Source organism: Halictus rubicundus, chromosome 1 (genome assembly GCF_050948215.1).
Source record: "Halictus rubicundus isolate RS-2024b chromosome 1, iyHalRubi1_principal, whole genome shotgun sequence".
NCBI lineage: Eukaryota > Metazoa > Arthropoda > Insecta > Hymenoptera > Halictidae > Halictus > Halictus rubicundus.
In genome coordinates, this window is record NC_135149.1 from 13,981,861 (window position 1) to 13,998,051 (window position 16,191).

Consider the following 16,191-nt stretch of genomic DNA (forward strand, 5'->3'; position numbering starts at 1 on the left):
CTCTCTCTTTCTTTTTTTTTTTTGCACAATCGTACACTCTACAAAAACGAAACGAAATAAAACGATAGTGTGCGAAACGGCGCGATTTTCTGGTTATCGTTAAAAGATTTCGGAAGCCGCGGGTGAAACCAAGCATCTCTCCGAATTCCATTCGATTTGCTTCATCAACAGTCCCTGGAAAATATTTTCATTACAGATCAAATTATACCGTCGTTGCCCATCCCGATTTAGTATGAGATAAATACATTTTTCAATGTGGACAATTTCGACAAAATTTCTTGTCCGCACCAGACATTGGAATTCTCATGCTCCGATTGTCTGACATTATCAGTCTCATTAACGCGATCGTTCGTCGAACAAACTTTATCATTTCGTTCGCATCTATTGTCCTCGATGGTTATTCTTCCGTTCTTGTCGGTTCGTAGTGGTACGATGGAATTTAAACTGTCCATCGATAGGTCTGCGTCGTAGCTGTCGAGCTTCACTTTTTGCCTGTTTAGAGATCGTATTTTCGATTTCGTGTTCGCGAGTTTCCTCCTGTCGGGAGACGGTGACCTGAAAACGTGTTTACGTTTGTTACTCAATATTTAACAGAGGTAGAGGGTCTAAGAACACAAAAAATCACCATATTCAAAGTTACTTTTGCATTACTGAGCTTGTTGATATTTCATAAATTTGTTAAAAATTACACTCAATTTCATGTGCATAAAATGAAAAAAAAAAAAAATAACATAGAATGGAAATATTTTATGTTAAACGAAGTATTGTCCCAATTACTGTGCCTATATTGTTTAACTTATTTTTAAAGCATAATGGTTACAAAAGAAAAAGATATTAAATTGCTCTTTCATTAAAATCAGTTAATATATATGTTGTATATCTCTTTTTTAATATTTGTTATGCTTTAAAAATAAGTATAACTAATGTAGGCACAGTACAGTGAATTCTCGGTATATGTCGCCGAGGCCTGGATAATAAATGTCGCGGAATTATCCCCACTACCACGGGGTATAACCCGTGAGTCGCCGAGGAGTGTAACATAATATGGGTCGGGTATATACACAAGTAAATATCACTGGAATGATATCATATTTGGTATCATTTTTAAATAATGAAAAATAAAGTTTTGTTACTGAATTAGTAGTGGTCTCCTGGTTTTACACCGATATACCCGACCCGTGTTATGTTTACACTCCTCGGCGACTGACGTCACTCCAGATTCGCTGTCCTTTTCTACGTTCGGCGCGGATCAGAGAATACAACTTCTGGAGGATAAACGACACCAAGATCCGCGTTGCTGACATATATCGAGAATGTACTGTAACTGGTACCCCTACGGTAATTGGGTTTTACCCAGTATGGGTTTCGAAGTTAAAATAGCTTCAAGTAGAACGGGTTAAAGTATAATAATTTTCTATTTAAAGAAAAATCAATATGGCTATCAAAAGTTTTTTTATTGGAACAGTGAAAATCATTAGAGTACCTAGATCTTTCATCGCTGGATTCAACTTGGCGTCTCCTCATCCGCAACCGTCGTTGATAATGAGGGTCTTTCTCGCTCTGCGTCCGATACCGAGTTCCTGGTCTAGGAAATACCATTTATTATATTCGATTTCAATAATTCAATAGCTCAATGAAAATCCAGACCGTTACCTATTAGCGTTCCACTGCGGCCTAGACTTAATAGTCGTTCTAGGCTGAGATTTTGATCGGAGATGACTTTTAACAGGACCTTCGTTCGTGGACCTTTAAAATCATAAGGAAACCGTTGCGTACAATAACGTTTGAAAACCATTATGCACTTGCAAGAACGTCTATTGGCGAGAATATGTATGGCGGACAGTAAGACAATTCATTGGCAGCAATGTGAAAACATAAAGTGTTTCGTTCGTACAAAATCGCACCGCCTACGTTTTCATAAACATTAGAAACTGCTGAGAATCTTATCTCGTTGTTTCTAAATAGACGCACGTTTATCAATTATTAAAACTTTGTGGATTCATAAAGCAGCCAAATGCATGCAGCATGATTTCGATCGATTTTCCGAAGCTGTTTTAAAAGCTTTTCCAAACACAAACACGTTCTTCGGATAATTTTGTTTTTTACAGAAATAACATGTTAAGAAATCGATAATTCAACTTGACTGTTAAAAAGTTATTCTTATTTTTAGCTGCTTCACAGAATTACAAAGCTTCGAGTTTTACACAAAGTATGTAGAACTATAGATAAGGTCGAGTCATAAATAATTTCTGTTTCCTTTTTTTTTTAGAACATGTTATCATGATTCATCATGCTCGAGCTGCCCGACAAAGGACAATTGGATAAGATATTATTGTTGTTTGTTTTATTGACAAATAAAATTGATGGTAATCACTGATTACTCGACCTAATGCTACACAACGATTAGGGGTGTTCGTGCATGCAAATCAACAGAGAATCGTGCCCGAAAACCGTATACAACGCAAAGCAACTGTTCCCCTGAATGAACGTGCAATGAAAAATCGAAAAATTCGCAAAACGAAATGAAACAATAATTACCACTATTCGCAAGACAGAAGAATAATATCCTCTACGATTCCTTCAAGTTTTTGAAGCGATTCAATGCATCATATTACGACTCACTTTTCAATGTCCCTTTTACTAGTATTCGTCGCGTCCTTGCGGTCCTTCATAGTAACGTTCTTCATAGTCATGTCCCGTAGATCCTCGCGAGAATCTTGAAGATCGTTTTCAACGTCGGTCTGCGTGCCGAAATCTCGGCCGTTCGCCACCCTGTATTTGCTAGGGGTGAGCAATCTGTTCTCTACGATCGTCGACGGGATCCTGGAGGTTCCAATACTGTGCACGAGACTGTTCAAACCCACGAGCAGATTGCTCGAACAGCTGTTCTCCAGTTTCCTTGGCGACGGTGTCAACACCAAATTCACCAACTGCAGGTTGGCCTTGTTCAGTAACTCGGAGTCCTCCAGTCTACCGCTCAACACTATGGCCACGTCTTTGCTAATAGGAACTTGGACCGACTTAACCTCGTTCGCGCCCGCTACCAATTTTTCTGAAAGATTCGGCAGCTTTTCTCCGTCGTCGATTCCCCCCGTTACTTTCTCGCTCGATGCGTCTTCGTCTTTCTTCGTGTCTTGTGCGTCGCTGCTAGGTGACAAGTTCTGCTGAGTCCTCTCGCTCGAACAGTCCTGATCCAATTGGCTCCTGTTCGAACTGTTCGAGTCAAAGTTTCTGGAAGAGCTAACGGCTGTGTCTTCGTTGTTGTCGTCGCGTTTACGACGATTCTTCTTCTGCTCTTTGGCCAGACGTTCCGCGGCCTCTAACACCTCGCGCATCGCCTCGGCTTGCCTGAATTTCGCGGCTTCCCTCTCCTTCAATTTCCTCTGCTCTTCCTCGAATCTGATGCAGATACAGTTATTAATCCTTTGCACTCGGAGCCACATCCATGCTAGACTTACAATGTCCCCTTAGAGGGGACATCCGAGTGCAAAGGGTTAACAATAATCGATACGAAATTACAATAAGCGTATTTTCGCGCATCCCTCGTGAAAGCTTCTAAATTAATTCTCGAAGGTAAAAAGGTGGGTACCTTTTTTGTTCTTTCTCTCTTTCACATTGAATTCGTTCCTCTTCCAAACGTTCTTCTCTCAGCCTTCTCTCCTTTTCTTCTTTCCTCTGTCGATCCTTCTCTTCGAGCTGCTTTTTAATCGCATTTTGCAACTCCAAAGCCTTTTGCCTCTTCGCTTCCCGTTCCTGAAGAATGTCCGCGTCCACAGGGATATTCTGACCGCGAAGATACGTTTTGTTAGGGTCTGAACCAGTTGTTCCCACTGTGGAACTATCCGAGCTGCTTGCGCTTTCGTGATTAATGACCAATACCTAGATGGGCATAAGACCATACCGTGGTTAGTTTTGTGACCATAATTTCATTGATTTGTATAATGTACAGTATTGTTTTTGTAACTGTCGCAAAGATCTCTACCGTAACTTGTCCAAAGTTTATCCCCACTACTAGGGGGTATCCCCCTTGGAACCAGTCAAGCGGTAAACATTTAAAAGTGTAAATATTTGGACCGTGCTGCTGGGTCGCAGAGCAAGAAGACAGATGAACGCTAATGTAGACTAATTAGTCTATAAGAGCACAAATTGGACGTAGTAGTCGAATGTTCGTACTTGACTCGAGTGTCCTAATCTCGAAAGCCAAGAAGGCGGGGGTGGATCTCCTCGTGTGGTTTCCTGACCCCAGACACTGCCCCACCTTGGCCTGTTAAGTTCGCCAATCCTACCATCAGATAATCTCCTCGATGGTGGCAACGAACTCTCAGGCGTGGTGTAGTAAGGATTCTGCCAAGTTTTCTCGATCATGTCTCCTCCTGGTCGCTTGCAGTCCGGCAAAAAGGCTAATGTAAAACGAAAAATCACATGTACTACCCTACCGAACACAACATTTAACAGATTGACCAACACGGTACCCTTTGATGGCTAATTGAACATAAAAAATTACAAGATGCTTAGCAAAGAAATCGTTTCTGTCTCTGATCACTTGTGTCGCCAACGACAAAAAATTAAATCACACTGTAAATTATAATATTGTATATAAATTGCAGTGAAGTGGTACAAATCAGTTGTACTAAATTATTCTCTTTTTTCAGTAATAAAAAATATTTAATGTAAAACGTGTGTCATAAGTCTCACAAACATAAATAAAATCGAATATTTACTTTCACCCCTTTCTCTATAATATTGAGTCAGACTACTGGAATTACTGGACGGGTCAAAATGATTTGTTTCCTTCACAATTATTAAAATAAAAATATTTTCGTGAGAAATTTCTTTAATGGCATCTTCGGTAGTTTTAGTGGTAAATATGTATGTTGCTAATTTCTTTTACACTGAAATAAAATTCTTCTCTATAATCGATATTTAAACATTAATAAATATATAGAAATAACACATTGTTTAAAAATAATTATCGACTAACAAATTATTATATTTACGCTGAAATGAGCACAGGGCTCAGCCTATTCCTCACTTCCAATGTAGCCTCGTGTCTCAATATTATAAAACATTTGGAAAATCGCACATTAATAATAACAATGCTTAAGATGACTACTGGAACGATAACTCCACAAACAATATAAATTCTTTTCTTCTAAGAAATCATAAACGACAAAGAAGTTTGAACAAGAAATTTGAAATTTGTAAAGAAATTCACAGGGCGAGGGGTTAAGAAAATTATGTTCTCTTACTTCCTGTAGCCGACACCGGAGCGTCTACAGAGTCGCTAGCATAACCGGAAGTCTCTCCCTCGCGGTCTTCGTTCTGCAGGCCGCAATGGTTCTTTTCGGAATTCTCGTAACGATCGTAAGACCGATGGTCGCGTTGTTGTTGAAGCTTTCCCGCCTGGTAACGCAATCCTTCGACGTCAAAGTCGCGTTGTTGATTCTAAAAAAGTACGGGGAAAAACGTGATGTATTCTTGGAGCAAAGGAATCTCGCGTGACTCAACAGCCACTTTGTGCTTTTCATCAATCTTCAAATCCTGTTTCCTCTACCACGGAAGTGTAGTATACATATATGTACACCGTGTATGATTACTGCTGTGCCAGTTCGAGACAGGGACGACAAACCGTGACAGGGTTTGTATCGACTTTCGAGATTATCGTTCGTGTCTTCTAATCTTAGGACCTATAGAATCGTTTGTAATGCGACCATTGTAACATAGTTTTATGGCATAGAAACTCCAATCTCATTTAATGCGGTCAAATATACAAAGAAACGTTTCAGTCGACTCGGAAAGTAAAGTAACATTTTACTTTCGGACTCGACTGTATATGTAGTGCCTAAAAAGACGTTTTTTTCGACACGTAAGCTAGTCGTTACATTGTAATTATTGATAATTCATTTTTGACAATCGAACACACTTAATAGTCGAATAGTAACGAAGACACCATGTTTAATGAACATTTTCAGGTATTGATGATAATTTATAAGAATGGAACGACAAAAGTAATTCAGCACTTTGTGCTCGTGTAAGTGTAATTCATAAGACAGATAATCTCTGCGAAGTTATATAGAACTCGAGATTTCGAAATTGGTATAGATTAAAAGTTTGTGCCTTTTCTGAGAAACTTGGTCATTAAAAGTTTCGTGTACGTGCAATATGTATGTATAATCGTTAGACAAGGGGTGACTGAACTCGACGATAAGAATCGATTTGCCAGACTGCCTTACTTTTGCTTCCCCCCTTACGAATGAGAAGTGGTCACGTATAGTTTTCAGCATAGTCCTCGCAATGGCAATTAAAAACCCGTTCTCGTTTGTTATTCTGCCATCGAACGGAATAATTCAACAGGAAATTATACGTTCGCAAGTTTATTGGTTATAAACGGCAAGTTACCATTGGTAGTTGATCTATCCTGACGGTAATAGACAGTGATAGTTCGTATAAATTATTTTCGAAGTCACATATCTTTCAGACCTTCGACTGGGAGCCTTCGACAAGTTTCTATTGATCATTCTATTAACCCTGCAATGATGTCCCGGGGTCTTTTATGACCCCAATAAAATTTCTGTATAATAATTTTTACAACTGTATTGCACAACAGCTGCAAATACAAAGTTTCTTTAACTATTGTGGAACATTTGGGGTTCTCAGTTTTAAATGACACTTAAGATTGTCTTGCCAAATTTTTACGGAATTTTAGAAAAGCTCCAGTATGACGTTTCGTAGTCTGACTAAACATGGTTCATACCACTCAAGGTTAATCGAAGTTGTTGATTGTAACCTGTCACAAAATAAAAACATAAACATGTACTTTCTATTGTGTACTCTACCGCTATTAAATTGATATTTCTACTAAATTCTAGCATTATTAAATTAACATTCTTAGACAATCTCCTTATTACAAAATAATTTTACTACAACTGTAATCTCTTCAATTTTTATTTCTGATTTTTACTATACGGTCTCGTTATTTTTATAAAGTAATGTAAAACAGTTATGTCCAGTGCTTCGTAGATGTAGTTGTTAATGAGATTTGGGGGAGAAAAAGGTGAAGAAAATGGTGAAAATGACCGATTGTAACTACACCTAACATAGTTCTATTCCTCTAGCAGAGACTAGAAGTAAGCGTTCCGTGCGGACAGACCTGACAGAGATATTGTTGCTGGTCCTTGCTGTAAATCGGAGGTAGGCTCGGGCTTCTGTGCCTGATTTGCGACACATCCGGTTGCTCGCGGAGATTTATCAAGCTACCACCATTGCAGTCGAGACACTTTAGGCTCGTGACACCGTTTCCGGAACTCTCGATCGCGAGACTCTTCAGGCTAGCGGTGCTTCCGTAATGGCCGCTGGCACGGAAAGGTTTCGAGGACGCCTGTCTGTCCTTCGTTTCCGCCAAGGACATTCTTGCGCCGGCCGGATAGCTGTTGCGTTACGCGTTTTATTATGAACTGTACAGAGGGTCGAGGTGCTTGATTTCTCTAACGGGTCGATAAGCCCCGTGGACTGCTTTTAAACACGGTTATTAGACGGTTCTGGTCGACTAAGTTGCACGCGGATATGGCATCGCTAACAACTGTTCAAACATCAGTACCTCTAACTTCGTGAATTCTTATGGACGCCCAACTGCTCATATATTCTTCTAAAAACGCACTAACTATTGAACATTTGAATTAACCCTCTACAATGCTCTGCAATTTTCAAGTCGCACATTCATTATTTGAATTTTTTAAGTACGATCGCGTTTTTTCGTTAGATTTTAAAGTGATATTCTATCGTCTCACCATCTCCTTCTACTTAAAGAAGTTTATTCGATATTCGTAAGAGAAAAAATCAAAAACAAGTAGTTTTGTTTAATAGCATGGCTACTTAATGAACTTCTAAATGTGAATTTCCCGAAATCAACAACTCAAGAAGGAGAAGTAATTTTTCTATTTGTTTTGTATGACAAAGACCTTTCCGAAAGTGTCGTAAGTCCTTGGACAACCTTACAGTGTTATTATTAACTTATTCCTGTGAAGTTATAGCTTCGTTCTCGTGAAGTTCAATTCAAAGAATTTATGGAGTCACACTAGCAATTGATTATACGTCTGAATAATACAGTTGTCTAATGCGTCTGACTATCACACACTACTGCTACTTATTTAGACGACTATATATGTATAATTGCAATATTATAATGACCATTTCCAATACTAGTTAAATTCAACTTATTTAATATTTACAACAAGTAGTGTCCTGTAATGCGAATTAATGTCTGTCTTCAATAAGAATTTCATTGATAGTTAATATTTCTGACAAGTAGAAACAGAGAGCAAAGGGCAGACAATAAAGTTGTGTATTCTTTAAGTTCAAGTACTCGATAAATTTTCAAGGACATTATTTCAATGCGAATTCATTTTCAATGAATAATATCTTTATTATTTTCATTCGTGAGATGGGATTTTAATTTAAACGATTGAAAGTTACCATGTCGTATGGTTGTTTGAACAATTGTAAACGATACTCCTGCTATTTGAAATAGCGAATATAAATCTTCTACGGGAATAAAATGAATGTACTACGGAATTCTATTTTGTTTTGTCCCTTTTTTGGGAAATACTCACCGAACGTTGCTGCGGATATTGCCGTTACTTTTCAAAAATCCCCAACTCCCGCTGAGCCGCGCCATCTCTTCTACAGTATTCGCATAAATTATTAACGATACCATGCACAATGTCAGTCGTTCTAATAATAATTTTACCGTCGCGCACATCAAACTCGATACCCGCGTGACAGCATGTCATACTAATTCACATCGATAATAGATTCGTATTGCATACATTTATTGCACGAACTCTCGCAATGAAACCGTTTCGGCGTCTAACAATAAGTTTCACGCCAATCTAACGCGAGCTGAATGAGAGACAGGCGTTTAGGAGCCATCCGATCACGATTTTTAACACACCGGATTCAACAGATTGCTACAACTACCGTCTAAACATCGACTATTCGAACGATTCGGGAACTCCGAAACTTACCTCTTTCTCTCGCCCATTGTATCCGCTTTTGTTCCACTAACGACGTCCTTCCGATCATTCTTTGCGCGCGACGCGAATGTGCACGAAAAAAAGAAAGAAAAAGAAGAAGAAATTTCACTCGATCAATAATGGATACGGTAGAACGAAAGGGATACGGGGAAAACGAGAACAGAAAAAATAGCCTACATCATCCAGTCTCCGGGATGGCACGTCGGTTTTACCTACATGCTGTCCTAGCACCGATCAGCGGCGAGCATCCGATCTTCCGGAGCGTAACGACTTCCGGCGCGAACTTTCGGTTAGGTTCAGAACCCTGGGACATCAGAAGACGATGCCTGGGTTCATCGTAGGTCGTGTCAATATTTGAGACTGCGGTAGACCCGCAAGACCGTACAAGGTTTGCCCGGGTACCTACACATATGCCCGTATCAAAGGAAAGGTACGCGCGGCCGCGATTCGATCGCGAGTGTACGTTTCTATGGGAACAATCGTGAATCAACCACGGAACTCTTGCAGTCGCTGTCAGGGTCGATAATATTGACCAGACGGGCAAGATAAGGGATAATGACCTCCAGCCATCTGTTTGGCGGTCAGAGATTGCATCTTTCACGATGGAATGCGAACGTGCGATTGTGATCACAGGGACAAAATCATCATATCTCAACTTATACGATTCTCATGCGTCACCAAATCTCTAAATTTCGATTTTCGGATTCAACTCGCCCCTCAATGTGCTTGTTTCTCCGCCAACTTGAATGTACGAAAGAACAACAACGCTTGTGCCAGTAGGAAGTTATCTTCTATTAATGCCCCAGCTACTGCAAGCCTTAGGATTTTTAATGACTATGATATGCCTGAGAGTAGTTTAACAGTTTCATTTTAAATAACAGCCTTGAGGGAAGTTGTCGGATTAGACTACTCAAAGTAACTTGTTGTTTTGTTATCGCTCTGGAGCAATTTATTAAGAAATTCTAAGTTGTTAGACATTGATTTTTAAAGATCTGCTGCGTAACTGGCGGTAGGTAAGGTCTTAGGACGATAGCACCGACGAGATATATATATATATATATAAAGACTGCCAGCACCGACGAGATATATCTCGTCGGTGTCTTTGGTCTCAATCATCTGTTGGTAACATCGCCTTCAGCCGGTAAGCACCAATGTAGTTTATGCGCTCTGCGAACCTTGCCCTTAGATGACCACACTAATCGTATTTTTTAATTCTATATACACTTATTGCTTAATAATAATTTGCAGGTTGTTTTTGCAAGTATCACGTTTGTATATAGTGCATTCGTAAACACATTTTACTAAAATTTTATCTTTCTTTCCATTACTTCTGACAATTGAACAAATTTTTTAAATGATAATTACGCTGCATCAATATTGAGTATTTCTAAAAACCATAGAAGGAATTTTCATGAATATCAAGTTTTCGTTGAAATATTTTTCTAGGTTATCTACCTGCCTTTCTTGTATGCGACGTACCTACAGCCGCGTAAATAGAAATTTATAATAAAACTATTTTAGTGGCAACGGGTAAGTTAGTTGAGTAACGATTGTTGGAAAATTGGATTAGAATATTCGAGCTCGGCCTCTACTGCAATGGTCATTGGCCGATTAGTTGAAAAATAGCTATACATTAACCTATTAAGTACTAATATTTTCGTTTGTACATTTTTCCTCTAAATTGTGACTATTTATATATTAAAGACAATTTATGCCAACAGTTAAATTAAATTTGAAAAATTAATTGTTGATGTGACCGACTGAAGAAATATCTCCATGTGGGATGGCGGCACTTGGGGTGTATTTAGATCTTTTTATGCTACTCTTTAGAAGGATCCAAGTAGGGATTGTGGTACTAGCTAAATTATTATTTAATTTTACAACAGGTAATCTATATCTTATTTGATTCGTCAGAATTTCTTATCATTGACTCCTTCAACCTTTGAGTGTATTATTAGGGTCGATGTAGCCTCTTTATGCTAATAATTATTAATGTATAACTATTAATAATATAACTATTTCTGGATTTAGATGAAATGTTACTATCTCACTACGTTTTTATTTATCATTCAGATAAAAAAATAAAAACAAATAATATATTATATTTATAATCAAACATAAATATAATATTAAGTACAATCGATCTGAATCATTCTATTTTTAAAGTACATTTTGTAGGTCCACTTAAGGGTAAATAGAAAACCTAGTACTACGAAACTTACTATTACATTTATAAGAAATTTCACATGGACAAAATTATCGTCAAATTGTACTCAGTTGTACGGTCGAGAACAATATAAAAAATGTAAAAATTTGTCGATGTTATTCAGTGTCCGACAGCCGCTCTTCGTAAAATGAATTAAGATCACTTTGAAAAGCAATCTACCATGTATCCGTGTCAACGTTGGGCAGTACAGATTGCTTTATGCCAGCGTCAAAAGTGGTTTTGTTGAAAAAAAAAATGATCAAGAAGAAAGGCATCGGGGGCCCTCCCGGCTTACGTTATATATCACGCTGGCTGACAATTTTTATATAGATTCAAAGAATTATTGTAATTCAGGTACAGAAGCCGATACCCTTCTTCGATTGATATGGATGAGACGGCCCCGACTTTTGATATACGCTCGATTTGAAATGGAAAATCATGCCTGGATTGGATTCGCACGTGAGCTGAAATAAAGTTACATCGGCAGGTTTAAGCCCCGCTATATTTGCCTGCCCTACGTGTCGATACCAGTTTGGCATAATACGTGTGCCAGAATTTATATAGTACTCGTTACAGAAAGCTGGCGTTCGACATGCATAAAATTATTAACCTTCACAATACGACTACGAGTTTTATTGTATTTCGTGCTTGACGACGAAACGATTAAACCGATCTCCAGTATGTGTTGTTTTTCATTTTTTTATAAATTAGACAATTATTTACAAGCGAAGACATATCTCTGATATATCTGTACGCGCAAATGCATTTGTTAATTGCAGTCGGTATACAAATGCACCCGTTCTACTGAATTGATAACGTAAATAAGCGGTAGAATGATTTCGTTGAGTACGGGAAGTCGTTCATAAACATTTCCGGACGGGCCGCAGAGGTACAAATATTTATGCGGCACATCGTACAGTTGCAAAATAAAGTGTGATTTAAATATCTATTTCGTGGCAGAATAAAATCACTCGGCCCTGGAAATCATTATTTTCACATTTATCGAGGTCAAGACGTTACAGTTTATAGAGTTGAAAATTGGGTTACATAGTTAACATTTTATGTACCGGAAGCCTATTAGGCTTTTTAACGATTGTGCTGTACCAAATGGAAGCTTGAAAATCTTCTTTTACACAATAGTCCTAAAGGAAATTGTTCGATTACGTTATTGAGGGTAAGTTGTTGGTTTACGATTGAAGTTTCTGTTGCTTTTGAAGGATCTATTAAAAACTTCCTATTCGAGGATCTATTAAAGACTTCCAAAAATTATGGAATAATCGACGGTAGATACAACGCGTTGAGAGGTATAACGAACAGAGGCGATTGACAAATGCAATCCGAAAATTCGCTGAAAAGATGTTCTTGAAAAGAGGGGATATCCGGTGGCGAGGACACTAGCCGCGGTGGAACTTGATTCCCACAAACGAGCCACGAAAACGCCGCTCGCAGCCCCGGTTTCGCCGACATCACGCCGAACTAATTTCGAAGTTGCGGCTGGCTCGCATAAAATTAAGAAAATCTATCCGCGGCCCGCCGAAACTTCGCGTTCCGGGTTACCATTTTTTCGTTGTTTTTCTCGGGGGCGAGGCGGTCGGTCGGTCGGTCGGGCGAGAAGGAGCCACACGGCACCGCGATGAATATGAAATACAAAGTTCCAGAAGAAAGCCGGGGGTTTGCGAAAACGGCGAGAGACGAAGAACGTGGGGGGGAGTTTCGGTGGGGTAGGGGTCTTGCGGAGGGATGGCAGAGCAGAAAGAGAAAAGGGAGAAGGCGAGCCGCAGACGCGCGCGCGGCAGTCCCTGGCAGCAACTTAAATTGACTCGATAAAAGTTCGCGGAATAAAGCGGCCCTGGGCTTCGCCACTATATCAGAAACATCTGCCAAACGTTATTACAACTTTGAATAAAGAACGGCGCCCGGTCGAGGCCCGGAGTGGGGGGGCACCGGGGGTGCTAACCGGTCCGAGAAAGAGAGGAAAGTTCCTTTTCTCGTGGCAGCGAGACGCCCGGGCAGAAGGTAGAGAATCACTCCCTCATCCCTGAGAGAGCCGGAAACTTTTTCGCTCCTCGACCGTGAGAACTTCGCCAATAAATCAAGTCGTTATTTTAATTTTTCCGGGCCGGCCGGGCCGCGCCGTGTACCAACGCGACACGCGAGCCTCGCGCTGACGACGCCGCCGCGACCCGTTCCTTTTCAGTTTCAGAACGTCCGACGACTTCTGTGTGCCGCTAATTGATGGAGTTTCTGGGAACACGAAACACCGTCGATGCCCTTCGGGGATCTTGATGCGTGGAACACGGGTAATTTCTCTTAATATCCAAGATACCTGAGGGCTGCCTTGATGATCCTCGAGGATCTCGCTGAGAAAAGCGGTAACGAGGGTTCACCCAACGCCGGGCATGTTGTTAAACAATTCTTTTAGTGATTGCTGATTAGTAGACTGCGGATCTTTATGCAAAATAAAGAATATTTGCATCGGTTGCAAGACACAGGAGCGAAATAAAAATTTCTCTGTTCCTTTAATTATTTTATTAAGCTAAAACCAATATGGTGGTGCCCTCAAATCTTTTTAATGTGTCCACTACTTTAAATTGTGCTTACCCATTTTTGTCATAAATGCATAAAATTCGCAGTCCACTGATTAGTAACTGGGACTCATTTGGGACTACATTTTTGTTTCATTTCTAGTGAAATACAGCGTAAAAAAATGGTTTAAATCAACTATGTAACCGATCATCTCTACACTACTTGAAATGTAGTGAATGATAATAACTATAATATCCACAGACAGTGGACGTAGGCACTTATCAAAGGGGGCGGATAAACAACTTTAGCAAAAACAGTGAATCGTTTACTCGATACATGTCCAAAACACGGGTCTGGTCACTGACATATATCGGCCAGGAGATACTATTCTTTGATCCACCTGATCTTACACTCCTCGGCGACTGAGGTCTCTCGAGCTTCTTGGCCCCTCACGGGGTATAGCCCGCGGTAGTGGGGACAGTTCCGAGACTTTTATCGGGTACGCATTTGGGACATACATAGAGTACCATATATAAATCAAATCTAATGGTGCGAGCGGAAGCTATTCAGTCTAATGATTTTTCTATCCATCGCATGGAACCTTCGACCGAATTTGAAAAGTATCAATACCATAAATATTCAGAGGAGATCCGTTCAACAAAAGAAATCGTAGAAAAACCGCAGGAACATAAGAAGTAACCTAAACGGACTGGTCCCGTCTTTATCGACAATTTCGAGGATCGCCTAAGGAGGTGTTTCGATCATCAAGAACCGCAGAAAAGTGCTGATTGAGTCGAATCAATTAAAACCCCGGGCAACGTGGTATCGGGAATGGTAGATCGTCGGGGGCAGAAACAGACAGCGGGCACCGATACCTTGTATCTCAATTTATAATGTAATCGCTTCTTCCCTTCGAGGTTTTCAATGGACCCGTCGATCTCTGCTGTGCGGGGCCATTTACGACGTGAAACCGCGGGGCCGACGATTTCACCGACGAGGAAAAAGAGAACCTCGAAAAAATAAAGCGGGAACACGCTTGTCCATATCTGACCGAGGATCTTTTGTGGTGGCTCCTGGTCTTCGAAGCTCCGCTACGTTCGAACCCGATATCTTTTGATCGGCTACCTTCCTTTCAGCGAGATAGACTTCTTCGACGAGTCCTCCTCTGCCTGCCTCTTCTCTCTCTCTCTCTCTCTCTCTCTCTCTCTCTCTCTCTCTCTCTCTCTCTCACTCTCTGTCTCCCATTCTCTCCCCTGCCTCTTTCTGTTTCTCTCCGGTCGACTTCTCTCCTTCCGTCTGCTCCTTTTATCCGCCTCGATCACGTCCTCGCGGTTTTGTTCGGTAAACAAACCGACGATTGTTGCGGTCCGTCCGTGCGTTCGTCCGGGTGCGGTGCGGTGGCACGCCATTTCGCGGTCACTGTGAAAAATCCATTAGAGCCACGCCTCCTCCGCCGAGACAATTACCGCGCTACTCCTCGAGATACCTCCGCAAATTCCGGCGAATTGTTTGCCGTTAGACGCGCGACGAATTTAATCAAGATTCCTGCGACTAGACTGCGGATTTTATGAGCTAATCGGGTAAACGCAATTCGAAACGGCGGAAACATTGAATGAACCGAAAAGCATCGATGTATTTCTATGCACAGTGACTCCCGTTAGTACACTCGGGCATTCTCAAAAATTTCTTGAAAAACATTCAAGTCGTATGGCTCGATATTGAAAAAAAAGTTATCGTCTTTTTAAGAGTGTCACAATATTAACGAGAGTCACTCGACCTTCTAAAATAATTAAAGAATGAAATTTCTTCGCGGTTTCTGCCTCTTGCAGTGGACGCAGAAAACTTTTATTTTGCATAAAGATTTGCAGTCTGCTTACGCGTACAGTTTCGCGATCGAACGGTTCGAAGGTTTCATTTTTCAGTCATCGAATAATTCCAAGACCGGTCGGAAAGTAAACAAAATCGTATCAACGTTGAAACGGCGATTTCATTTAGACCGAGCTAATAATTATTAACATTTTAATAGGATCGGTTAGGGTTGGGGGTAACGAATAAATTCGATTTGGCCGGGGCCATGAAGGCGTACCGAATGGGCGACGGTCTCGTGGTCTTTGGTGCCCGAGTCGCAATTGATATTACCGATCGGATCCCGAAGAAAGCAATCGGAACGGAGAAATGGAGATCAAGGAGCCGGCGGCGGCGCGGCGTGCGCGGCGGAAGGTGGTGCAGCCGGCCGAATCGATTGGAATTAATCGAATCCGTGTAGGGAGGTGCGCGGCCAGGTTAGCCGAGATTTCTGGCGATTTAATTCCGGTGGCCGAGTTTCCATCGTCGGGGGTTCTGGCAGCCGTGGAATCTCCCCATTCGGCCACGGATCCCGGTTCCCGATTTCCATTGATAGCGTCGGACGCGAAACGCCGCTGCAGG

The 16,191-nt window shown here is 40.7% G+C and overlaps 1 protein-coding gene and 1 long non-coding RNA gene across 2 annotated transcripts; one reads left to right on the forward strand and one right to left on the reverse strand.

Annotated features, from left to right (window-relative positions):
* Positions 1–33: 33 nt before the first annotated feature.
* Positions 34–9,427, reverse strand: LOC143354875 (uncharacterized). Its single transcript, XM_076789254.1, has 12 exons — positions 9,210–9,427; positions 9,024–9,082; positions 8,610–8,679; positions 7,151–7,427; positions 5,250–5,445; positions 4,174–4,400; positions 3,590–3,879; positions 2,623–3,399; positions 1,654–1,746; positions 1,484–1,585; positions 246–555; positions 34–174 (listed from the first exon to the last, which is right to left on the reverse strand). Exons 1-12 carry the CDS (start codon positions 9,212–9,214, stop codon positions 100–102), a joined length of 2,481 nt encoding a protein of 826 aa, XP_076645369.1. The 5' UTR covers positions 9,215–9,427; the 3' UTR covers positions 34–99.
* LOC143354894 (uncharacterized) lies at positions 1,738–2,312 on the forward strand. The gene is made up of 2 exons (XR_013082407.1): positions 1,738–1,879; positions 1,929–2,312. It is a non-coding gene; the product is annotated as an uncharacterized LOC143354894 (long non-coding RNA).
* Positions 9,428–16,191: the final 6,764 nt, after the last annotated feature.